Source organism: Vigna umbellata, chromosome 2 (assembly GCF_029865625.1).
Source record: "Vigna umbellata cultivar VRB3 chromosome 2, Vumbellata_1.0, whole genome shotgun sequence".
NCBI lineage: Eukaryota > Viridiplantae > Streptophyta > Magnoliopsida > Fabales > Fabaceae > Vigna > Vigna umbellata.
Genome location: NC_142166.1, coordinates 4,971,332 through 4,999,226, shown reverse-complemented (window position 1 = coordinate 4,999,226; position 27,895 = coordinate 4,971,332). Strand labels below are relative to the sequence as shown.

The 27,895-nt window shown below is 27.3% G+C and overlaps 2 protein-coding genes across 2 annotated transcripts; one reads left to right on the top strand and one right to left on the bottom strand.

The window, feature by feature from the left end:
* The first annotated feature begins 2,731 nt into the window (after positions 1 to 2,731).
* Positions 2,732 to 5,299, top strand: LOC148203246 (large ribosomal subunit protein uL30w-like). Its single transcript, XM_088105838.1, has 7 exons — positions 2,732 to 2,870; positions 3,025 to 3,205; positions 3,295 to 3,392; positions 3,498 to 3,555; positions 4,492 to 4,571; positions 4,654 to 4,756; positions 4,852 to 5,299. The coding sequence occupies exons 1-7, from the start codon at positions 2,854 to 2,856 to the stop codon at positions 5,065 to 5,067; spliced, it is 753 nt and encodes a 250-aa protein (XP_087961964.1). The 5' UTR covers positions 2,732 to 2,853; the 3' UTR covers positions 5,068 to 5,299.
* Positions 5,300 to 18,086: 12,787 nt separating this feature from the next.
* LOC148203245 (uncharacterized) lies at positions 18,087 to 18,658 on the bottom strand. Its single transcript, XM_088107961.1, has one exon. It carries the CDS (start codon positions 18,493 to 18,495, stop codon positions 18,292 to 18,294), a length of 204 nt encoding a protein of 67 aa, XP_087964087.1. The 5' UTR covers positions 18,496 to 18,658; the 3' UTR covers positions 18,087 to 18,291.
* Positions 18,659 to 27,895: the final 9,237 nt, after the last annotated feature.

The window sequence follows — 27,895 nt, the reverse complement described above, 5'->3', positions numbered from 1 at the left end:
ATTTAGTATATCTCTAATATTTTGTCTCAGCATTTTCATTTTATTATCTCTTACATTAGAAAGTGTTGCTTCCTCCACCACCACCACCACCAAATGTTTCATGCACCATCCCATACCTAATTTGCCCTTCTAGTAAAACGGATGTCAACATCCGTTTCACCTTCAACGAATGTTGATATCTGATGTTGACATCCGTTATATTTTTTTTATATTTTAGTTTATTGTTTTTATTTTAGATTTTATTTTAATAATATTTTTTATTTACGTAATATATTATTGAAAAACAAAAAAAATTAAATACATCATAAATTAATTTAAAATATAATACTTTAGTAAATTTAAAAAAAAAACTTAACGGATGTGATACATCCGTTTAACTAATTATATAAAAAATATTTAAATAATTAATTGAATAATAATACATAAATTAAATTAATGATAATTATTTTATTAAATAAAATAAAATTAATTTATATATAATTACATAATAAATTTTTAAAAAAATTAAATAACATTTATATATTAATTTAAAATATAATAAATTAATAAACTAAACACTAAAAAAAGAACTTAACTGATGTGGTCAAATCCGTTAATGGATGTGCCATATCCGTTTAAATAATTATATAAAAATTATTTAAATAATTAATTAAATAATAATACATAAATTAAATTAATAATAATTATTTTATTAAATAAAATAAAATAAATTTATATATAATTACATAATAAATTTTTAAAAAAATTTAAATAATATTTACATATTAATTTAAAATACAATAAATTAATAAACTAAAAACTAAAAAAAAAACTTGAACGGATGTGACATATCCGTTGAAAAAAAATTTCTTCAACGGATGTCGACATCCGTTAAAGAAAAGAAGTGGGGCTATAGGTTATTTTAAAATATAAAGGATGATTTTTGAATTTTTAAAAAATGTGGTGGTGTAAGGAGAAATGTGGGATGGTGTAGGGAGTAACCTTCTACTTTAGAATAAGAGATTGAGAAATGACTTTTGACCAAGCAGTAGGCCAAATTATGGATAAAGGGAATAAGTCCAATGGGGTATTGCTCCCTCCACCACCACCTCTTGTTCCCTCCACTTCCCTATTCCTATTTTCTCCCTCCCTGCACCTTCTTATTCCTATTTTACCCTTCAGTATAATGTTTTTTTGTTAATATTTTTTAACTTCAATCCCCTACATGAATGTGATGGTCTCGTTTATGTCTAAGTAACAAACATTTGTTATTGACAGTTATGTTGTTTCTTCTCTCTTCTATCTCATCGCCCAAACATAACTTAGGGATGACAACGGGTCGGGTCGGGCACGGATAGTGCCTACTCACAACCCGACCCGCATGCAAAAAACCATACCGCAACTAGACCCGCTACCCGCTGGATATCCGCATAAAAAAAATCCACGGATTTTTTTCAACCCGCAGATACCCGTTGGATACCCGTTTTCAACCCACAAATATTTAAAAAATATATTTTGTGAATTTTTAAATAAGGTTTAAAATTAAATTACAAGTTAAAGAGAACAATTTAATAAAAAAAAAGATATGAGGAAGAAACACCACGTAACTGAAGTCTCAATTTAGTCACAAGATTAACCCACAAATACCTATCAATGTATGAAACAGAGAGATAAAGAATTTCCAAGAGAACACAAACAGGAACCCTAAACCCAAATTATGAAACGAACGCAATCACATAAATCTCCAAACTTAAAAAATCCAATTTGCATAAATGAACTAAAATCCAAAAAAACTCAAAACACTCATTCGAATCATAACCCCAAAATCGCATCACCAATCAATAGGGAAGAAATCAAGAAACGAATTCTCAAAACGCAAATCAAAACGTACAAAAGAAACCCCAAAATCAGAGAACAAATAAAACCCTAATTTCAAATCCCAAATCGAAACAAAACCCCAATCAGAACCAAGAGAGAGAGGAAGAGGGAATGAAGCCTACTCCCTGCGCGAGCTGAACCAGAAGGAAGAAGAAAAGAGTCCTCGGTTAAGAGAGAATTTTCTAATAGGATTCTATGTATATGTCTGATATCTCTATTAGGGTTTTAGGTCAAAAGTAATGTAACCCCTTTTTTCTTTTTTCTTTTAAAAAAAGGTAATTGAAAGGAATCCCAAGTCATTGTTATTAAAATTTCCCTTTTTTAAGAGTAATAAAAAATATTAATTTTAAAAAATATTAATTAAATTTTTTATTTTTTTTCGGGTAACGGATATCCGCGGGTTGGATAGTATAATACCCGCATCCGACCCGTTTAGAAGCGGGTATTAAAATACCCGTTACCCGTTACCCGCGGGTAATAAATATCCGCTGATAGTAATTATCCCTCGCAGATATCCGCGGACGCAGATTTTTTTGCCATCTCTAAACACAACCATTTTAATGGTGGACCCATGTTTCTATGTTTCATTTTCTTTTGTCTATCTTTGTTTTTTATGCTTCTTTCCATTGTTGTATCTTTTGAACTTTCTGATTGTTTATTTTACTTACCCACATTAACATACAAAGACTTAAGCAATCTCACATAAAAAAAATGTTGATATATGAGAAAAAAATATATGTTGCAATGTGTCAAATGCAGAAATAATAGTCCGAAAATCACTTTTACGAGAATAAAATAGTTAATTTTGAAAATTGATTAGTGCAAGATAAAATTGATGGGGTAGAAGAAGTAATGGTTAATCGAGAAGGACAGTAGCCCAATGGTTCAGCACAGAAGAAAAAGCCCACTAAGCTAAACGCAGCACCTAAGAGGGAAAACCCTATGTTATATATAAAACTCGAAGATATTTCTGTTCTGTGACCCTGCCGCCGTTGCATGCAGCGTAGCATCGAGTGAGTCACCCCGTGCTTTCCTTTGTTGCTGTTGTGATGAGTGACGATTGATGAATTCTGCATTAATGATCAAAAGCTCTCGAATTTGTTTGCATTTGCATTGCCTTGCTGTTACTTGAACGCATATGATTAATTGAAACCTTGTTGTATGTAGGATGGGCGAAGGGGAAGCAAAAGCGATGGTCCCAGAATCGGTGGTGAAGAAGGAGAAAAGGAACGAGGAGTGGGCTTTGGCTAAAAAACAGCAAGTGGAAGCAACGAAGAAAAAGAGATCCGAAACTCGGAAATTGATTTTTAGCAGAGCCAAACAGTATGCAAAGGAATACGAGGAGCAGGTGTTTAAACGAAATTGAAATCACTTAATAAATTGCATTTTAATATATATATATTTTTAATTTGTGTCTGTGTGTATGTGTTTTTTCAGCAAAAGGAACTAATTAGGTTGAAGCGTGAAGCCAAGCTTAAGGGAGGGTTTTATGTTGACCCTGAAACTAAGCTTTTGTTCATCATCAGGATTCGTGGGTAACTATCAAATAATTATTATATTTCAATATCATAACACTATTTTTCTTTTGTTTTCCCATTTTTTGTTATTATTATTGATAAGTGAGATTTCTCAAATGCCAGTATCAATGCCATGGATCCCAAAACAAGGAAGATTCTGCAGCTTCTGCGTTTGAGACAGGTAGCTTTCGACTACAACTGGATATTTTTATTTATTAGTTTCCTTAGAGGTCGCTTAGTCATAATCGATAACCGATAAGTAATACCATTTTAGTTTGAGGAAGTAGGGGTGTAAATGCTGGGCCTAAGACATGATGTAGCGATTGCTTTTGTTATTTGAGCTTTTCGATGTTGGTGTGTTTGAGAGGGCAAGTGTGTTATATATATTACAGGAATCCTTTAATGCTGCTCCATGAACTTAGACAAAGCCAATAATTATGTTGCTAAATGAGTTTCTTTTGTCACCTATCTAAGGAAATGCAGTTTGCTTCTGGTCTAACAAAGCATGGGTTTTGTGTAGTTTGCCATATACTGAACTAATAATCCATTAGAAGTTAATTCATCTTAAGTGTATCTTGGTAGGATCAAGTTAATTATGCTTTGCCAGAATCTTTTTGAAGTTCTTATGGTTTTCTTGACCAAGCTACTTGCAAAACACGCTATTCAAGATTCACTTCATCCACCAAACACTGTTTTGTAAAACCCTCTTTGATCATCGTACTAAGCCACGTTCATTGTGAAACACATAGCTTCAATGGTGTTAACGGAGTTGTGAAGTATGTGCAATTTTTTTAAAGTGTGCTGGTGTGAGTGGGTTGGTGCTATATATTACTTCTCTATCTGCAGTTCTAGTTCACTGCTGCACCATTGTGATTGTGTGGGTGCTTTTGTTGTGTGCGTAGTTGTTGTTCACTTATCATGCACGCTAATTATTTATGCTTGGCCTTTATGTGCTTAATTTTAAGATATAAGATTCAACTTTTACTGGTTTTCTTGCTCTGTCTTTTTTTCCTAAATTTTGACGTTGATGTTGTTGATGCTGACCGGATTCTCTGTTTGCCGAATTTCCAAGTAAGGTTGGACATTGTCTTTATTGATGTGTTCATTTTGTCTGCAGATTTTTAATGGCGTCTTTCTTAAAGTGAACAAAGCAACCTTGAATATGCTGCATAGGGTAGAGCCGTATGTTACCTACGGGTATGTAAAATTTCAACCACCTTTGGTTATCAAGTTTAATTAACTGCACCATGGGTTCTTAATATTTGCAAATCCACATCAGGTACCCTAATTTGAAGAGTGTAAAAGAATTGATCTACAAGAGGGGCTTTGGAAAAGTGAACAAGCAGAGAATTCCTCTGACTGACAATTCTATTATAGAACAGGTCTGTCTGGAGTACACAGTCATCTCCTTAAATACTTTCATTACTTGCTTGTTGTATCACTTAGTTTTTTCACTGACCTAATATTAAAATACCAGACTTTGGGGAAGCATGGGATAATTTGCATAGAAGATCTGATCCACGAGATCATGACTGTTGGACCTCACTTCAAGGAGGCAAACAATTTTCTATGGCCTTTCAAGCTCAAAGCTCCCCTGGGTGGTTTGAAGAAGAAAAGAAATCATTATGTTGAAGGAGGTGACGCTGGCAACAGGGAAAATTATATAAATGAGCTCATTAGAAGGATGAATTAGTTTTCTCCTATGGTCGTTACTTAAAATTTTGAGGCTAAGACATTTTTTGTTTGTGCATTTATTATTTTGAATGTGTGAGCTGATTGATTCGTTATTGCTTAGTTATTAGATTTGAATTTTGATTCTTGTTCAATTCGGTATTAGGCACTTCGGGAGCAGATTCGAATTATTAGAGGCTATTTATTATTCTTCTGAATACTCTAAATTTATATATATTTTACTTTTTAATTTATGTTAAGAAAATTAAGTAAGTAATATTATATTTTAAAAATAATTTATTTGTTTTATAATTAGATGTAGTTATAGATATAATATTTAAATAGAGTTTCATAACATAAAAAGTCAAATAATTAATTACAGCTATTTAATATTTCTATATTATATTGAAAGTAAATAGTTTTATTTAAATATTGATTTTTCTAAGTTAATGTAGTAGATTATAAAAAGTATAATTAATAATATCAATACTAATAGAAGTAATGGACTATACTAATAATAATACTATTAATAATAATAGAAAATACCAATATTAGTGATAATAACAATAATAACACAAATAATAATAAATAGTAATAATAATAATATTTGAATATGAATTTTTTTCTTTTAAATCATAAAATTTATGTAACAATTGTTTACTGATGAGTACTAAAACAATTTTATTATATGTTAAATTTAAGAACTTGAGTTATGTATTATATTAAATGAAATGTTTAATGTAAGTGTTGTTGTTAGAGTGTTCGAATAAAATGTATGTTGATAATAAATCTTTTACACAGAAACACATATAGATACAGGCAACTTAAGAAAGATAAAAAAATATTGAAAAAGTATTATATGAAATTAAAGAAAAATGAAGTATAACTTAAATAGATTCAGTAAGAATTTTTCCATAATTTTCAAAATAACATTGAATCAGAGATGCAATATTTCACAGTTAAATTCTAAGGACATGTAAAATTTTTTGTTTTGTCATAAATAACTTATAAGTATGTACTTCGGCTTTTCTGTAGTATATGAATTAATTTAAGACTTAATAAAATTATAAGCTGTTAAATTTTTGAGTTTTTCATTTCTGAATCTTTGTGTAGAAGTACAACTTCCATACTTTTTACTATGAATTTCAATGATTACATAAGACTAATAGAATGTTTGGTAGAGCTTATTTCTTTCTAGTGAGATATGTATTAGATACAATTATTCTAAAAATTCATATACAGATATTTAAAAAAATTATAAAATAAAGGAATTGAACGAAGCTCATGGCTATTAATTTCCCAATAGTTTTCTGATGGGTGAATAAGATAAATAGAAAGAAAGAAAACACTTTGAGTAAAAGAGAAATTCTCAAAATGCTATTTCTATGCTAATTTTCTTTGTTTCACCATCCAAAGCCCTGGAAATCATATTCAAAACTACGAAGGAGAAAGATTTAGAAATAATAAACTATGAAGGAAGAAAAAATCTATTCAAAATGAATACAAAAGAAAGAAACCCTATGATATTGCAGATACTAACAATCAAAACAGAAATGACCATAAAATCATATTTTGGGACATATACCACCAATTTAAATATGGGTATTATGGTCAATTTGCTACAAATTTTATATCTTAGTTTTTATATTATAATCTAGACATTTCAATTCTTTTTTTTATTTGTATTTTAAAAAATGTTTTTCGATTGTATTTAATTGTTATTGAACCTGAACAATTTTGAAATTTGGTAATATTGGTATGCATTAAAATAAATACTTGGTTTTTATAAGGACTTAAAATTTAGCTAAAGTGACTTTTTTTTTTCTAACCAAACGTAATTTAGTCAATATTATATTTTCAGAATTTATGAATTATATAGTTATTATAAAAAATTGTAATTTTTAGAATTTATGATTTCACTAAGGTCTGCACCTTGAAAGAAAAGACTGACAAGATATGTAGCATCCTATGAAGTTAATGTTTGCATGGCTTAAATTCTTTTCACTTATTTGATCCATTTATTGTTGATATAACCCTATGGTTGGACATGACTAACACTATCTCTCCAACCACCCAAACTTCAATTATTTTCTTAGAATTTGTGTGGATAGAAGGAAAAGCCAAAGTCGAATAAAAAGAAGAGAAATACAAAAAACAAATATATCTTTAATGTTTGTCATTTAGTAACTTAAGTTCATATAAAAGTTTGATAAAACATGAGATGACTATTTTGTACTCTCTTTGTTGATGTATAACAGTAGAAATATTATTTTTCAAATCACCTTTCTCACATCAACCACATATCTTCAAATTAATTCTTTTTTCCCATGATTTATTTGTTGTTCTAATTATCAATCTTATAAAAAAAATTTAAGATCCATGAAAAATATTTACTTTAATAGTAACAATTTTATTAGTAGTAATAAATTTTTTTTTGAATGAAAAATATAATTAATAAGTTTATGTAAAAATAAAATGTGGAAAGCTAAATAAGAAATTTTGGTAGTTTGAATGGTAGAAAATTGTGGTGATTTCAAGAACATGGGTTCAAACTCTTTTCTACCTTTTTGTTTAAAAAAAAAATTAAAATAGTGATGTCAAGTGGTGATTAAAATATTAATATAATAAAATAATATTAAAATAATAAATAATATTAAAAAATTGTTAAATAGTAAAATCTTTGGACTATCAAGTGAGAAATAGAGAAGAAAGAGTTAGGAAGAAATTTTTAGTTGCAAGAAGAGTAGAGGTTCTAGAGGGTTTTCGGGGAAACAAATTCTGAACAAGAGATTAAGTCTGTAATAGAGGTAGGGGAGCTAACCTTTCTAAGCTTTTATATTATGATTTAGTATTGTTTTATTACTATTCATGTCTGTCTTGAAATTCTGTGTGAATATTGTTAATGAAAAACATAGGTGTTTGTTGTATTGAATTTCTGTGTTAATATTATATGTTGTTGTTTTGAATCTGTAAATAAGAAATTTGTTAAAAACTAGTTGAGGAACACTTTGGCTAAGGAAAGAATTGGTACTTAAGTTGTCCATGGTGACACACCTCTCTTTCTTGAAAGTCTATTTGATAGATTTTTAACTTAAATCCTATTGAACAAATTAAGTACTCTTAAACTATTATGCAATATACTCAATTGATATAAAATATGTGATGGATTCATCTTTCTGGAAGGATAAGAAGATGTCTAACCGACTATGCTAGATTCAACTTCTTAGTTCCCCATAACGTTTATATTAAGGTTATAATTGTGATGGTAGGATAGAGGAATCTTAAAAACCGGAGTTGGTACATCCCTGATCATAGAGCAACCCTGGTCAAATCCAGTAAGTTGTGACTAGTCATATGTACTGGCGTTTATGGTGAGTTTGATTCGTCAAACATTTGATTCTTCTCCGCTAACCATTTATGGTGATATTTTAGTATTGTTAATTTATTTTGTGATATTTTCATTTTGTATGATTTCTGTGATGATTGTATTTTATTATATTGGATTTGAATTTATGCATCTGAACATGATATGAGTATTATGGAGAGATTTTGTAATGGTATAATATGAGTTGAGGAATATAAGCATGATATGAGTCTCGTGGAGAGATTCTGTAATGATATGGTATTTGTGTATATGTTGATGTTGAGGGTCCTGTTGTTGGAGGTTATCCTGATACTCTAATAATCATCCAGTCTCAAGTAGAGAAGGATGAATTATGTGGTGAAAGGGGCAGGAGGTCATGGTCTATGTGCTGGTTTTGGACATAGTGTTGAGGACTAACGTTGTGGATGGTATGAAGTATTTTGAAAGTGTATTTGTAAGAAGAAGTAGAAGTCATCACAAGTGCATAATCTCCCGTGACCGCTCATCAACGTATCATCCGAATGAGTGTCTATTGGGTATTGTGGAATGAGTGTCTATTGAGTATTGTGGGATGTGTGTCTATTGGGTATCGTGGGATGAGTGTCTATTGAGTATTGTGGGATGAGTGTCTATTAGAGATTGTAGTATGATGAGATGAGTATCTATGGTGCGATTGTTGTAAGATGGTATGAGAGTGTCTGACATAATTATTATATGAGGTTTATTGAGTGTATCAAAGTAATTATGCATGTTTGTTGCATGTTAGCTCATCCTAGCTGTTTGTGTTTGTGTATGTGCGATGATCGTATAATTCGTTATACGGGAATAGAGGAAGGAATGTCGTTTGATTAAGTGCCAATGAAGAAAGAGATAGAAGAATAAATTAGAAGAATTTGAGTTATATTTATGAGTTTGTAACTGAAATATATATATATATATATATATATATATATATATATATATATATATATATATATATATATAAACGTGAGATTATGGAATGTTAAAAAAAACCCAAACATTATTATTCCATATTACTTTTTGTCTAAGAATTGTTTATCTCAATTAAGTCTTCAAATCAAAGGTGGAACTGAATTCTAAAATTAATGTAACAAGTTTTCGAATAACTTGTTTGTTTTAATTTTAATCATTTTTTCCGTCATTGTTATTAAAAGCTTGCTACTATCACTTTTTACTCTAGCACTTGTCAACAATGTCAAAAGTAAATTATTTATGAAAGATCTTAAACATCTTTTCATATATTTAAGATCTTCAAACTTGGTTTATCTCTAATTTTGACAACAAATTGAGTAGAAAAATATGTTAGTATTAATCTTTAACCATGATAATAATAAATACTACACTAAAATTTAGTATTAATATAAGAACTAAATATATTTATTTTAATTATTTTTTCAACCTTTATGGTTCCAAAAGTTTATAAATATATATAGTTTTTTTATGTTCTTATTGACTTAAAAATCAAATAAGAATTGGAGTTTGACTTCCTTGAAGACTCTCTCTCCACCTTAGAAGATCTATACTCTTTTTCAATAAGAACCATGATCATACATTTTCTCTTTTTAAAACATAGTTACTAAATTAAAACATAAATACAACAAACACTTTTTAAAGTACTTCATAAAATGATGAAATAAAGTGGTAAAAGCTGATGAAGTGTTATAATTTAGTTTTAACAATTTACATTAGAAAATGAAATAATAAATAGTCTAAAACCAATACCCTTAAAAAAATATTAATAATCAAAATATTGAAGAAAACTATGTTGCTCATTGCCTTGTCATTGATTATCTTGCTGCTATTGGTGATTATTTTGTTGTTGAAAAATAGTTTGTACAACTGTTGATGATGGTAGAGATAGAGAATAACGTGAAGAAATGTGTAGAATGGGATGAATCTCCTCTTAACTAGTTCAAGTCATTATCTCACTTGATTAATCTCCTTTTAATTATGAGTTTGACTAGAGGATGCTTCTCTTGCCCACATTATTAATTGGCCTGAACAACATCTCCAACAACATTGTAACATCTCCTTTATATTTTCCATTCATTCTTACCACCCAACATTCATTGGTAGGTGTGAATTTTGAGACACCATTATCAGATGTAGACTTAAACGTTGCTTACTAAATTTCAATTTCTAAAACCTTCCCATTAAAACAAATTTGTAGTAAATATATAAATGAAATTGAAAAGAGAGCATGCAAGATATTCTTTTCTTGTTCATATTCTCACTTACTTGAAACAGGTAATTGTTGGAAACATTTATAAAAATTGAAGTATTTGCAATATTTAAGTTATTTAAGAATAAGATACACTCTAATTTTTGATGAAATATTTTCTGAAGATTCCAAATTCATGGAGAATAAATATATATTAGCCGTGTTGCTTTCCTCAATCATACAAAACCCTTTCTCAATAAGATAATATATAATATATTTACTTGATATTCCACTTTCTTTTCTTAAAAAAAAAAATCCTACCTTTTAAGTTTGCACCACATTTGGATATTTTTAATTTAATTATATATGTATTTTTGTGTGTGTCATTACGTACAACCCAAATGACTGCCCTACACTATACTTATTATGACAACTCATTGGTATTATTTTATAATTAGTTTTTCTACTTTTTTTCTTCCTTTCATACGTTCTATCTGTATTCTTTTTCACACTTCTTAAGAGGCAGATCACATGACAAAGATATGGATGTGTCGGTTGTTCCTATCTTTTCACCAGCAGGTCAATTGCTTGCAACTTCTTTTTTCTTTTTTCTTAAAATCTGTGTTAGGCAAAATTCTGCTTCTTTTCTTTTTCTATGCTTATTATGTCACCTATATATTAGTCGCTATAGTCATCATGTATGGGCAAAGCATCATAGTTAATTGTTCTTCTTCTGCGTTTGATTGAAGGCCATTTTAAAAGCTAACATCATTGTTTATATGACAGTTTTGTTGGTTTTTGTACAAAAGCATATATGATTCTCCTTTAGAGGTGCAATAATAGGACATTTGATTGATTTATAGGGTACAAAATAAGAAAAAGGAAAAAAAACGGATTCAGAAAATATCTCCACTCTTTTATTTAGCTTAAAAATCATATTTTAAAACTAATTAGAATCTGATATGTATATTTTACATATTCTAGTATATTATTATAATATCATTTTATCTATCTTCAATATATATATATATATATATATATATATATATATATATATATATATATATATTGAGAAGAAGATTAGATATTAATAAATAAACATTATTAAATAGATTGATAACGATTTAATAATAATGCACCATGTGATCTCAACAACTAATATATAAATCCTGTTATATTAAATTTTTTATGATTATAATATATGATTTAAATATAATTCAATTTTACAAAATGATTCATACTATTTATACTCACTTATATCCTTTAATTTTAACTTTTATATATATATATATATATATATATATATATATATATATATATATGAATTCCAACTATACTGTTTAAAATCCACACCCTTCTAAGAAGAGCAAACAGATGGAGATTGGATATGAATTTGTTCAGCAAGTTAACGTATAACGGAGGTTTTGCAGGGATGCAGCAACATTAAGAAGATTAACATAATGGTTTGGTTGTCACATGCTTCGGCATGAATTCCTGATTCTGATAATTTCCGATTCGTATGATTGAGGTCCTGTCATGTGTGAGATGCTACCATAGAAGGACACGTAGTAGTTCCTGCTCAAAGACACGACAAGTGTAACCACAAATGATCCTTTAACAACCTAAAAGATAATTACGTTGTTTGTCACATTGTGAAGTCGTGCCCATAAATTGTGGTGGTGAAGTTCAAAGATTTGACATGCGTAGTCACAGATTGTCTTTTCCCAACCCAACATACACAGACATAGTAAGGTTATGGAGGCACATAAGGAGAAAAAAGAGGAGATGGAGAAGGAAGAAGAGATGAAAAGAGGATCAAAGAATAGTAACAAAGAAGAAAACGGATCAAAGGGTGAAACAGTGAGCAAAAGGATGATTGGTGAGTCAATAATATCAGATGGTGGCGACAAACAAAGAGCTCAAACACCATATGATTTGTTGGTTTTCTCCCGTTGCGTTCGTGACATCGATTCTTCCACGGAATGATCCATGGCTTAGGGTTTTTAGTTGTTAAACGTTTTGTTAACTCAATATATTTTGAGTTTCTGTACTTTCTTAAGCATGATTTCTTGTTCAATTATCGAGTATTGAAAAAAGTTTAGACCTTCTCAATTCAATAAAATCTTAAGGTAATTCAAAATAGTAAATAGTTTTAAACTCTCACTAGCTAAATTAGTTATTACTAAATGTTTTTGACCGATTATTGATTATTTGGTTTAAGTTTAATACTTAAATAATAAAATTGATGATATTATTAAACTACCGAATTCAATTAATATTCATAACCAAAAAAAAATGTGTAATTACCAAGTTAATTTTTTATGTTGTTAAGGAAGCATAGCATTGAATAATTTTTAATAAATTATGACTAATAGTAGGTAAATATTGAAATCAATTTTTTAGGGTTTTACCTTTTCCCTATATATAACATGAGTTTAGTTTTGAAAGTTTATTGTTGTCACAGTTTGCAAGGATGAATCGAATCCATAGTCAGATAACACCTGCACGGGAAGAAGCTGTCCGACGATAATAATATAGTCGCTTTTATTACAAACTATGCAATTTAAAAAAACAAAAAACAAAAAGTGAAAATATTATCTAAAACACCTCACAATTATCTAATTTTTTAATATGTTTTGTCATTTTCAATTTATATTATATATTTTTAAAATTTAGTAGATTTAAACCAACATAATAAATAATCCCAATTCAATATTATAATGAGTAAAGCTTATATTTATGATAATTAAAAATTTAGTATTTTTATTAACGAATACATGTAAATTAATTGTTTTTCATTCTTGTAATTTTACAGTTTAGAATTTGAGTTTTTTCAATTATCTATTGCTTGGTTCCACTTTTTTGAAAACCCTTATTTAAGAAAATACTCTTAGCAGACTCTCTTGGACGCATGAAGAGATAATTAATGCTCAAGAAAACGAAGTAAAGTTGTAAAGTATACAAATGTGCAACCATTTTATTACAGAAGACTACAGTTTGAATTTATGTGCTCTTTCTTTAAAAAGCATGTTGTATTGAATTTATTATGTTGTACAAATCTATCTTAAAAACGTATGGTTAGTCAATGAACCATACTCATACCTATAATAACTGTGTTTTTGGTGGAGCTTGAAGAAACACGTAGCAAAAATTATTTGTGGATGTTATAGTTGAAGCAGATGAATTACTTAGAACCAAAAGTGACTTAGTAAAAATTAATCATATATAGACTGTAATGAAGTTTGATAAAGTTTTAGATTTTAAAAAATCAATAGAGAAATTATAAAATTTAGTCCATCAATTAATCTCCGCATAGAAAAGGGTTATATTATTGCATTTTTAAAATTGCGAAACTTGGTAATATTTTTAAAGAATTTTATTTTTAAAAATAAAAGATTTGATTGAAACTTTTATCAATAAAATAAATAATTAAAAAATTATAAAGTTGGCACACGTGCGTGTTGAATTGTTGAATGGTTGAATGGATGAATGAAAATTGTGACAGAAGAAACTAAGAAATCTGCTACTTGAGCTTCCAAAGGGTCCCCAAATTACTATTACAGATAAGAAATAAAAGGCAAATTTGGTTATTTGTGTCTTCTTGAATGTCACTTTCTTTGGTCTTCTTGTTGACCTTATAACAACAAGCACACGCATGGAATAACATAAGCATATTCTTGCTATTTGACATTGCAAATAAAATGTTGAACACAGAATAATCAGTCCTTGCCATTTACACCTTTCACTTATTTATTACCCATATTTAAATTTAAATAATCTATGCATAACTTTTATTTCTATATAAACATAAATTATTTCAAAATTTAAATAAATAATTTAAACCTGGGGAGTTATTTAATTTATTAATATTTTATATTACAGTTTAAAATAAAATAAAACCTATAAATAGTATCATCACAACAAAATATTAAAAAATAATTTTAGATAAAAAACAATTAGTCACTATTTTTATTAACTTAGATATCATTTTATAAATTAAAAATTATTGATATATAAAATAGTTTTTATAGTTAATAAAAAATATTGATTTGTAAATTAAATCTAAATTGATGTATAATATTATATATCATAGTTTTAGTTACTATTATTATTACTTATTGAAATTAGTCTTTAATTTTAAATTATAAACTAATTTGGATACTGATTTCTTTATAGTTGGTAAATAATGTTAGAGATCAATTTATACTCTAATTCACAAAAAAAATTATATTTTTTTATTTATAATAAAGACTAACTTAAATATTAATAATTTTTAGCTGTTAATATAATTACTAATTATCTCTAAATTGGTTACTATTTAATGATAGTACATTCGAAAAAAAAATCAAACTTTTACAATATTAAAATCATTATCATTTAGTTTATTTTAAATAAATAAACAAAAAACACAATAATAAATACAATAATAAATGAAATTTAAAATTTAAAATAAAATAAAATAAATCGAAACTTTAAAGAATAAACATTCAACCTTGCCAAATAGTATTTATTTGACAATACTTTTAAGAGCATAATTTTGTATTCCTATCAAGGTTTAGCCTTAATTAAGTTTTATGTTCTTCATAAATCTAAATATTTTTAACCGACTTTTTATAAAAAAAATTTGCCTAATAAACACTAAAACATATTTTTTTAATTGAGTCCATACATTTCAAATTCGTTTTCAGTTGGATGACGTGACTCTTGTATTATCTCATGTTTTTTTACTCGTCTCCACATGTTAAAAAATATGAGATTTTATAGTTAATATAAAATAATATTATAATTAATCTAAAATTATAAGTATTATTATTATTTTAATTGAAAACATGTTGGATAACTATATTATCATGCTTTTTAAAAGTCTTTTGTAATTATCTATATTGATTAAAGAATTCTTGTTGTCATCACTATTGATGTAAGTAAAGATGAAGGTCCCTTTTTATTCAACACATTTTCATTCAAAATAATACAAAATATTCCTCGTCTTATATTAAGAAAGATATCATTTTATATACATTTGGAGACAAGAAAAATGATGGAACAAATAACCACCCCATAATTTAACAAAATTTGAGTAATCAATTGACCAAAAAAAATTAACGAGGAATTAACTAAAAATACTCACTTATAAAAGATTTAAATTAGTCCTAATATTAACTAAAAGTATTTTTATTTTTACATTTTATGAAGTAATGGTATTTTGTAGTATTACATTGGTTTTAATTGCAAAGATCAAATTAACATTACCTTTTTTTTCCTATGAAATCCATGACAAGTTCCAAAACATTTAACAAGTTATCATGACAAGTTCCTATGAAGTCGACGTTAACCATACATAAATAAAACATTATCCACAGAAGATAAAATATGAAACTTTATATGCTCCGCCAATAAGATAATATATAATTTAATATCAATAATCTCACTAACCCAAAACCTTTTAGAGTTTCGATTAATCAAAACAATCCCAATATAAATGTAAGACAAAATTGTGATGAAAATAGATGTTTGGTTAAATTATGTTATTGGTTCTTATTGTTTAAAAAAAATTTGAATTGATTTTTTTTATTCGTTTTAATTTCATTTTTATTTAGAAAATTTTCATGCAATAAAGTTATTATTGTTATAGTTCACGTTTTTTTTTAATTTTTAAAATTATTTTTTAAAATAAAAATATAAGGGGGTCAAACTGAGATCATGTTATGTAAAAGTGAAACGCTATATTTATCTTGAGTCACTTTAATTCTAATTTTCATAAACTTAAACAATTTCATTTTTTTTTAAATTGAATCAAATTTATTTTTCATATAAATATTATATAAATTTTTTTATTAAAATTGATAATTTTATTAAATATTTTTAATGATACTAAATTTATTTAAATTTTAATTTTAATTAAATTTCATTTAAAATTGATTTAAAATTGTTAATGAAAAGTAATGTTAATAGAAAAAAATTCAAAATTAATTTTAACTAAAACTTGTTTATCAATTGTATTTCATAAAATAAAGTAAATTTATCAAATATTTCAATTCTTTTAAATAATTGTATACTTAAGAAATGTGTAAATTTTAATAATTTATATAAAAATGTTTAGTTTAAAAGTAATAATTTTATAAATTTAAATGTAAAATTTTAAAATAATTTTAAACAAATAAATTTAAAATTTAAAAACAAATTTAAATAAATTTTAATGTAAAATATAAATATAAATAAATTTAGTTTTGTTAAAAATATTTAATAAAAATATAAATTTTAGTAAAAGTATTTATAAATTATTTATATAAAAATTTACTTTAATTTTAATTTGAAAATGAACAAAATTATTTAATTTTAAAAGAAATTAAAATTAAATTTAAAAAAAATAAAAGTAAAAAATCAGGTTAAAACTAAAATAATGTCACAGTAATTCGTACCATCGGTATTATCACATCACATAATTAATATTAAATATGGTAACGTCATGTAATAAATTTTCATTTTTAAAAAAATTAACAAAAACTATAATTGTCACTTCTTCATTATTCTTAATATAATATTAACGAAAATAACTTGATGCCATTAAACTTTTTAAAATAAAAAACTAAATTAAAACGTATTAAAAAAGTCAATTTAAGATTTCCATAAATGATAAAATACAATTACATGATTTAACATAATTTTTTTTATGAATACGTGGAATGCATTTATATTAATCAATGTAGACTTCTTTCGGTTTAATTAGAATTTACACTTGAGTGTACGTTTGAATAAGTATTTTGAAATTTCATTTTATCATTAATAATAATCCTACACTGCGTAGGTATATGATTCACTCAAATAAAAAAGGAAATATTCGTCATTAGAAACATAAGATTTCATAATTAGTCTAAATTATATTATATTATTGCTAAATTAAAAACATTATTTACGTTTTTCTGCCGTCGTTAATTATTGTAATAACCCTAATGAATTGGCGTCAATCGCGTCTCATCCATGACAGAAGATGCTCTCTCAGATGAGAAGCAGCAGACATGATGGACCAATGGAAATGACTGCTAAATATATTCAATCATGATTCAATATCATTTTACGGTTTTAGTCTATTTTCAAAACGTTATTTTATTTTATTTTATTATATTAAAATTAGCAACGGCAATTAAAATAAATAAAAGTTTAATTGGGACCAATAGCTGTTGAGCCATCAAATCAAATCCTAAAGCTGAGAAAACAAAAAAGTGTGTTTCAATTTATAGCCAAACATGGATGTTTTCTGCTTCAAACTAAACTCATCAAGATATTAACAAATTTTAATCAGTGTCTCCTCCCAAAAGAAAACTACCCATCGAACAATTATTCAGTTACCAGAAATCACTGTTTCAACAAGATCAATATAAACTGAGAAAAACACTTCCATCTTCAAAGTGATGGGAAAGCATGGAAGAAAACAGAAAATGAATTGCTCGACAGGATCGAGATCAGTTTACAAGAAGAAGGAGAAAAGGGTACACAATTAAACATAAATCAATCCATTTACATGAAAACCTTTGGTCAAAATCTCAGAATTCAACAAGGGAAAACAGAAGCTTGTGATATAAAAAAGGTGAAGAAAGAGAGAGAGTGTATGTTTTTCTCTCCATGGCCAAAATCTAGCTAGAGGGTTATATATATAAAATGATGATGATAATCATAATAATAGTAATAATAATGACAAGGGTTTAAAAGAACAATTCTAAACGTCTGGCACATGAAGTGCAGAAGAACTTCCTCTTGATCTTGAAGCACATGGGCAAGAAGCAAAATTTCCACTGGATCTCGACATCCATGGCTTCAACCTTGCCATCACAATAAGGGCATGATCCTGGGGCCTGTCGCCGACCCAGTTCCTTCTGTTCCTCGTCCAACACGAACATGTGCCACATTCTTCTCCTGCGAGGTTTCGATCCGACCTTTCTCTTTCTCTCTCCCTTTGTCTCTGTCGCAGAACTTTTTTGAAGGGTAGGTTGAGAAGATGAAGCTTGAACAAGTTTAGATTGTGAAAGGAAGAAACATTGGGGTCAATAACAGGTCTATCTTCGCATATTTATACATCCTCCTGGTTGTTGGCTACAAAGAATATTCCTCACTGCTACAAAATTTCATTTTTATTTTCCTACTTTTACTTCCTTCTCTTCTTCGTTTCCCCTTTTGCATCACATTTTCATGTTTCTTTACTGAGATACTGTTTCCTTTTTTATTCATTAAATTCTTTGTTTTGATACATTATTTGCATAAATATGTTTATATCACTTATTAATTAGAAATATTTTTTTTTATTTTAAAAAAATTAATATAATATTAAGTCAAGGTATGGCTAAATTAAGAACATGTATAATTCTAATTTTATGTTAGAAAATAGAAAAATGTCTATTGCAATTCCATATTAATTTCTTAAATAATAAGATTATCAATGTTCTTATAAGAAAGATATCTTGAAGATAACAATTTGGGTGTGATCTAAAAGAAGTTGTACTGAACTAAAAGAAGTTATATAATATAATGTACGAAACAATTTTCTAAAAACTATAGTTGGAAGTGGTAGAAAGTAATTTTTGTAAGTGGGAGATCTACTGTAACAAACATCCGATGAACTTTACGATATTATCTTTGTATTTAGATAACAATTTATAATGTTCAAAGTTTGAAAAATCATAAATTGCATCACGATATAGTATTCATTATGCGGGAATAATTTTATTGTTGTAAGAGTAATTTTACAAAGCCTGGATATTTATATATGCTACGTACTAACATTTTACAAACATCTTTAATACCTCGTTCTTTTATTTTATTATTATTATTGCTAATAAAAAGAAACACTGTATCAATATATTTATGAATAAGAATGATGACGTTGCCTTGTTCAAAACAAAATGTATTTTTTATATTATGATTGACTTTCTTATAAATTCATACAAGTCCTAAACTTGTTGAAAATTAATACGATTTGACAACAATTCATATCGATCTCATATTAGATTCGATGGTGTTTTAAAATGTAAATATGACTTAAATAACTTATAATTCTGCCAGTAAGATGCTTCCAAATCCATAATTTATGAAAGCTCTTAATTAAATAATATTAACTATTTTTTATAATCTAACGTACTTTAATTATATATATCATGATTTTATTAGTATATGTGAGAACCCACATATATGTAAATCTAAAAAAAATGATATTCTATTCTTATTTTATTATTTAAGTTAAAAACTATGAGAATATTCTCTTAACAAATACAGAACATGAGGAGACAAAATCCTCGTAACCAAATTGTTCATTAAGAATTCCCTTTTCTTCTTCTATGCTTATTATGGAACATAATACTCTTTATTCTTTTCAAATATTGAAGTAATCGTTGTGACAAGTTTTACAATTTATTTTTGTCAATTTATGTGAGTCTAGTATGTCCTTTTTCTAAAGATCATTCTACTCTTTAATGCATGCAAACTTTTCGGGTATATGCCTTTTTTTTTTTTTTTTCTAAATGCTCCATTTTCCATGGTGGTCATGGAATTGTAAACTCATCATCATTAGGGACTTTGTTGTGTGTATAGGTTAAAAGTAGGGTGGTGTTAGCGGTGTTCAGAGATAATTTTGGTAAACTCTTTAAGGGGAGATAATTATTTAAAAAAAATTCTTGATTTTTTTTTTATTTGAGTGAATTGCAAAAGTTATAATACGGTTGAATATTTTGTTGCTAAAATTAAATCTGTATAGTTTTGTGTTGTAAGGAGGGTTCTGACGTGGGTATGAGTGATTTGATTAATGAGATAACAAATGTGGAAAGTTGAGTATTTTGATGTAATTTTGTGAATTTGTTATGATTTTATGAGTAAAATTTGAAAGGAAAAAAAGAGGTTATTATGCAAACTTTGGAAATAAATAATGAGAATGAGAACTAATGAGCCTTGTGTAAACGTGGTCTGTGATGTTTTTAATAATTCATTTGAGTTGTGAAATTTTAAATCATAAAAGGTTATGAAAATAGGTGTGATTTGTGTGCATGAAAATTTTAGACACATAAATGAGTGAGATATTTGGTCATTAATAGTTGTAACAATAAAAATATGAAAATTTAAAGAAAACTGGTTGCATGGATAGTCTCAGATGTACTGTCTTTGTAGTTGGACACTACTGATAGATTTTAGAAAAAACTAACCTTTGATTTGTTACTTCTAAGGATGATAAAATTACCCATGTATGCAGGTATTTGTAAATAAAATTCGCTATACATACAGTAAGTAGATACCTCAAACGAGTATTGTGAGTAATAGGTAAAGATTAATTTGATATCCGTTTATAAATGACTCAGTTATAATTATTATACTATTTGTACTTATGAGTATTCATTATTTATAAAAAAAATAAAAAATACAAATTTATATTATTAGATTAAATTTAATTAAAAAAAAATTTAATGTATATTTTATTAAGATAAATTTAATTGAAATTAAAATTTAATATATATTTTATTATGTTAAATTAAATTAAAAATAAAACTTAATTACATTCTATTTTATATCTTTTTGTAATTTTATTTAGATTTTATTTTAAAAATCTATTATTACTATTTGCGGATGAAATATTGGAGAAGTATATCAATGTCCATCTCGATCTGTTTTATAAATAAGACATCATAGACATTTTATAAAGTAAAAATATTTGTAAAACACCATTTATGAAAAAAAAAAACGTGCTCCCATCATCAAAGTTATCATTATAATAACTTATCTTGTAATGTATTTTATGGATTTTCTATTCCTTCTTTCTTAGTTAAGATTCCTTTTTTTCTTTAATTTTTTAACATTTTATATTTGTTATTACTTTCTATGGGAAACATTTATCGTAAAATATTTGTTTATTACCTAAAATGTAAATTTTTTCATTTGATACGAAGTTTAAAAAAAATGATAAAATGTGTTTTCAATATGTATAGCTAATAATTTACTTAAAGTTCAATATCTATATCATTTCAGAAATATTCCTTTAAGAATAAGTAAAAGTTAAAACCATGAAAATATTGAAACTATTATTATTAAAAATCCACTTATCATTAAAACAACAGGGATTGGTTTCAACATGCTTTACACTTTCAGAAAACCAAAATTGACTGTTTTCAAAGAAAAAAAATTGTGCTGTATTGTTTTGTCGGGTGAGACCAGCAATGAAGATGGTTCCAGCTAGGCAAACAAATAGTAGGAATTACAAAGGCAAGAGAGAAAGAATATTTCTAAATAAATGTGATTAAAACAAAGAGAAAAATTAGTGTGATAATAGAAGAGCAAATAATTATAATTTTATAGAAAAAAATATGTATTTTTATTATAAAAAACAATACAAATTTATCAAAATAATGAGGAAAAAAAGGTAAGAAAAATACCAATTGGAGACTTCTGTGATACAGTGGGATCCGCGTGGTTAATGTCGTATGCGGCGTGGTTACTGTCGTATGTGTGACTTTTGATCTCTTTCACATTATCTTTTCACTGTTCAATTATTCATCACCTCTGTCACCTTCTTTATCTCTTATTTTTATTTTACTCTCATGTCACTATTATCTAATAAAGACAGAGCCTTTTTTTTTTATTGGCTTTCAATGTAATAAAAAATCCAAGATGAAAAAAATTATAAGTCAAGAAATTATAATACTACTTTTTATTCAAAATTCTAAATACCAAGATACAAATATTAATAAATAGCTCGATCAAACAGTATTAAGAAAAAATAAAATAATTATAACATCTAAAATAAGTCTAATTTAATCTTAAAAATTAATTCATAAAATAAAGTTTACAACATTTATGTATTATAAATTTATTTAATTTTTAATCATTATGACATCTTAACTGGTTTTAAATACAATGAAGTGTGTCAATGCAATGACATAAAGTATTAGGATACATACCTAGAAATATCCCAAATCTATGCATGTGTAAATGCATCATGTTTATCACGTTTTTCTATCTATAAGTGAAACTGGACATAACTAGTTGCTTCGTTCTTTCCTTTAGTCATGTTAGTATGGCACAAAGGCGAATTCAAAACACTCTCCGCGCGTTTAAATTTCAACTTGCTGCTTTCATATCAAACCAATGCCCGACAACTTTTTTTTATATTATTTTTTTAACTCAGTTTAAATACTTATATTTTTTTTTACTTTCTAATTTAAGTTTATCAAATCATATTGCTAAGATTAATTATCATATATTTAATATATTTAATGTATGATTTGTTTTAAAAACTGTAATTTTTTCATAATTTAGTTTTTAAACTATGTTTAATTTTATCTTTTAAACGAAGTGTGATTATTAAATATAATAAAAACATTTCATCTACATTTTTTATGTTAAATATATTATATTTTACTTCACACAAATTCCAATGCGTTGAAATTATAAACATCAAATTAAAACATACACTTTCATTAGTAGATTGTTTAACATATTAATAACTTTAATAATCCTACGTGTAATCATAAAATGAAGTTTCAAGAGAGCAAATCCATCATCGTTGATTTCCTTAAACAACTTCAAGTGCAGATACATTAAGAAATCATGAGATAAATTTTGTGTCTAGATACATTAACCACTAACACTAACATTTTTCAGAAAAAAAAAGTCGTATTTGGTTATATAGTGATTGCCGACAGAGTCATTTTATACATTGTAACAAGCTAAGGCTAAATAATAAAAAATCTTATCTTTCAAATAAAGTTTATAATTTTCATGGTATAATACTTACTTATTAATAATTTTAAAATGTAAATACTGACCAATTTAAAATAGATTATATTTTTTTATAATTTCACTTTATATATATATATATATATATATATATATATATATATATATATATATATATATATATATATATATATATATATCAAACCATGAGTATTTATAATTTTATTACATATAACTAAATGGGAAAGAAACAATAATGTTACGTTTAACGTAATATTTGAAATACTAATATGGTAGTCTTCTTAGTTTATTTATACATTTATATTTTTGCATATTTTAAATTATTTATAATATATTTTCATCTTTACATTATGGAGATGAAGTTACAGTTACAATATTTTAGTTTTTACTCTCTCTTATATCCTTTACAATTGTGTGTCTCCCTTTATTGTTCTCATGCCGTAATTTTACAAACTTAAAATAATAAGTGTAGAAAATATGAATTGAATTTCATAATTAAGTATCACTATTGAGTTTAAAATATACGAGAACATTCATTTTAGATATTATCTTATTTTTTTTAAATATAATAGTTTTAATTAGTTTTAAAATACACATCACAACATACAACTTTTTTCTGGTCAAATAATGAAAAATATGTAAAAATAACAATATATTTTGATATGAAATTTTAGATTATACAACTTAAATATATATATATATATATATATATATATATATATATATATATATATATATATATATATATATTGAATAATTTTAGTCATTAAAACAACTTCATAACTTAAATAGTCGAAATGCAGTATATTTGGTATAAAGAGTTTATGAAAAATAACCATAACTATTGTAAGTTTTAAATCGATTTTAATAATATTTTTTGAGATCGAAACCACAATTACCATAGGAGTATCATATTTGAAACATTGACATTTATACACGTATAAAATTAAGAGTAAAAGCCATTCGGGAATCATATATATAATTTTTTATGTTTAATTCAAATTTATTTTTGACTATAAACTCAACCATATCACATCATATTAAATTTTTATAACATATCACTATTTTACTATTTCAATATTTCAATATGACTTTGATGGCTGTATATTCTTTTGCATCCTGCCTTTTCAGTTAATATGCATCTAATTCATAATTTCTACCATACTTTGATATTTTGAGTTTGAAAATCATCTTTAACAAATATTAATATTTCTTTTTTCCTAACCAATCTTCCAATCACTATTGAATAAATCATCATGTCATCAAACATAATCTAAACTCGGTGCAGAAAAAAAATATTAGTAATATTGTGATATTAGCAATATATTTTCAGATCAACTAAGGCAAGTTACTTTTATATTTAGTTATATATTTGATTTTTTTAGCCTCTTTAAATTGAAAAATGTTAGATTGTTAGGAAACAACTTTAAATTTATATTCAATTAAATCATATGTTTCAAAATTTATTTTATGTTGTTGTTTGAACTTGTCATACCTTTCACCAAGACCCCTCCTGTTAGAATCATTAAAACACACCCAAAACCCTCTGAACGGACGCCAGGTGTCAAACAACGAGGATTCGAAAATCAGATAGTGGAATGCAGGTGTCAGCAGACGAGCGGACGTTCGTTTTAAACAAAATTGATTTTCTGAAAAACCGCGTCACACTCTCTGCATGCACTCATCTTCTCCAAAACTCTGATCTTTCATTTCTCCTCGTTCTCTCTAAAAGTTCTCCCTTCTCTCTACCAAAACTCATCATTTCCCTTTTCCGATCACCGTTCAGGAACCGTAGGAGCACTCCCGGCGTCCTAAGCTTCATTCTGAACCGAACAGTTTCGAGTTCTGATCTGGTAAGTCTTTTCTCCTTTAGTCGTTCGTTCCCTGGCACATGCAATCCAACTCCTGTTTGCATGAGTTCATAGTATCCTTTTGAACCAGTTTGTCTGTCGTTTGTTTTGGTTTGAAGGGTTGATTGAACGTTGAGGGTAGAAGAATTCTAGTCAGACAAACCGCATCCTATATCTTGTACGCTCGTTCACGCTAGAGGTAAGGGAAGCTTATTAATTTAATTTATATGATTATGTGTTGCATGAACGTTCGTTGATTTGATTGGATATGAAAAATTATTGTGCTATGTTATGATGCATGAAATGTATGAAATTTCTATGTTTGGATGGTATGAGATATGAAAAATTTATTATTTTATGAATGTATAAAGTTGGGAAACTATATGTTAAGAACTGAATTTGAATAATAATGATTCTGGTAAGAAATTCCCCTAAGAAAGTGTACGTACGTTACTGAACGGTCCTTGACCGATCGATTTTCTAGTGAATTTGGATTTGTAGTGGATTCTTTCATTTGGGAAGAATACTAGTTGAGGACGAGCGTCTACACTTCGAAATACTGTGCTTGAGCGTTCGGCCAAGCATAGTTCTGTCTTGATATCCTGGTATAAATTTAAGTATATATATATATATATATATATATATATATATATATATATATATATATATATATATATATATATATATATATATGAAATTGTATATTTTAGTTATTCTTAAATACAACCTCAATATTATCTTAGCGTAATTATCAAACCTCTTTTCTATAATTTAGTAACACCTGGTCTTATACCAAGTGTTTGTCCTAATAAAGTGTTTGGTCTTACATCAGGCACTCGTTCTATCTCCTTAAAAAAAAATTTCTAATACTAGCGTTTGTTCAAACCACTAAGGCTCACTCCCTATAGTGTTCAGTCTTTAACTGACATCCGTATTTCTTAAGACTAAATCTAAATAATCTAAGTCCTCATAAACGCTCGGTTTATTCATAGGAATTCCTCTACGTATTATTCTTTGAATCTCTTGGAGTTTCTGTGTCTATTGGCTTCGGCCTGGAGCTTTAGTGCTGAGCATGATTTTCTTTTTAGATGTTCGGTTAAAGCTCTTGAGAGTCAATTCATCTAATTGACTCATTTTGCAAGTTACGTTCGTTCTATTCATTGGTAGTGATATTAGATTTTACTTCGTTTCTTTCTCAAACCGATAGTAAATCTCTTGGTCTAAATTCATTCTGGAATTGGAGGCCTCTCGGTCTCGCTCCAAATTGTTTAGGCTCGTTCTGAGTCAGGGTTGAACGTTCGGTAAATTGTCTCCGAACGGGTCTTTGTGTGAAATGGTTAAGTGAGATGATTATTAAAGAAAGATGAAGAAAATGAGATATGGAAAGGTTGTGGTTTTTGGACGAGCGTTCCGGGAAGGAACGACTCATGCTTGAATATTGAAATTTGTAAAGTATGACTGTGGGCATGCTAAGCTGGCTGTTCATCCTAAAGTTCCGTGAGTACTCGTCTTCACGTAGAAGAGAGTAGGTCATGTGTGGGAACGACAGGAGGTCCTAGTCCTTAGGGGTACTTTGGACAAATAGGGCTAACCTCGGGTGGCAGCTGTTGAGGGCATCTCAGTTACTACATCACCCGGGTGCACGAACGCCTGTAGCTACACAGATTTCATACAGTCCAGACAGTCAGTCTAGTATTGTAGGCTTTGTATGAACGAACTATGAATTATCTTGGTTGTTTGATTTTGTGAAAGGTATGTTATGCATGAATTAAATTACATAAGCTTACCCTGTATTCTCTGTTGTGTCTTGTTTTGTACGTCCGTCTTGTCGTTGCAATGATCATCCGTGTGGATGTGAGCAGAAGGAGACGCGCTGCTGGAAGATACGCTGGAAGAAGAAAAATTGGTAGAAGTTGAAGTTAAGACCGAACCGTAGGACGTTCGGTCAGTAGAGTAGTTTTTGTAATGGGGGGTCTTTCACCTCCTTTGACGTTCGGTATTTTGGCTTTTGTAAACCGTTCGGTCAGACTCGTACTTATGTATTGTTTATATATATATATATAGTAACTCTTTTGGCAAGGCTGTTCGGCCGAGACCGTACGTTCTTGTATAGTTTAAAACTGATATGCTATATTATTAAATGTAATTTATTCAATTATATGGTTTATGACTGTATTTTTAGAATGTTACAGAACTACTTAAATCATAGTCAATAATCTTCTCGGTACTTCAATTAATCTTAAATTATATTTGATTTATAATTTTATTAACTGTTTGAATTAGTGTGGTGAGAATGTTATATTACTGTATCCGGAACCTTCTGATAATGCTAAGGTGAGTTAAACCTAAATATAAAATACATCAGCTACAATGAAAATTCCCGAGAATATAGAGTTGATTCAAGCCATAGGAAAAAAAATTTAAAACTGATGAATTAAACAACTTATATTACACTAAAAGAATTTTGATATCTATTTGCTATTAGTAAACTACATGTGAAAGTAGTAAGTCAATGTTAGACCAAAATGAACTTATTTAGTTGTAAGTCTATTTTTGTCCCATGACTTTAAAATGTAATGGTATAGCTTTAAAGTCTATTAAATCAAATGTTGAACATGTGACCATTTGTTATCTTTTTTTTATTTGAGTTAACAATATGATCTTTATAATATATGTTGCTTAATATTTTCTCCCTAATTAAGTCACTGAAAGATATATTATCACT

Coding starts and splice junctions, on each gene's coding strand:
- LOC148203246 (XM_088105838.1), top strand. Junction 3,206..3,294: donor CAAAGGAATACGAGGAGCAG/GTGTTTAAACGA, acceptor GTGTTTTTTCAG/CAAAAGGAACTAATTAGGTT. Junction 3,393..3,497: donor TTCATCATCAGGATTCGTGG/GTAACTATCAAA, acceptor CTCAAATGCCAG/TATCAATGCCATGGATCCCA.
- LOC148203245 (XM_088107961.1), bottom strand. CDS start 18,495: ATGTGGCACATGTTCGTGTTGGACGAGGAACAGAAGGAACTGGGTCGG.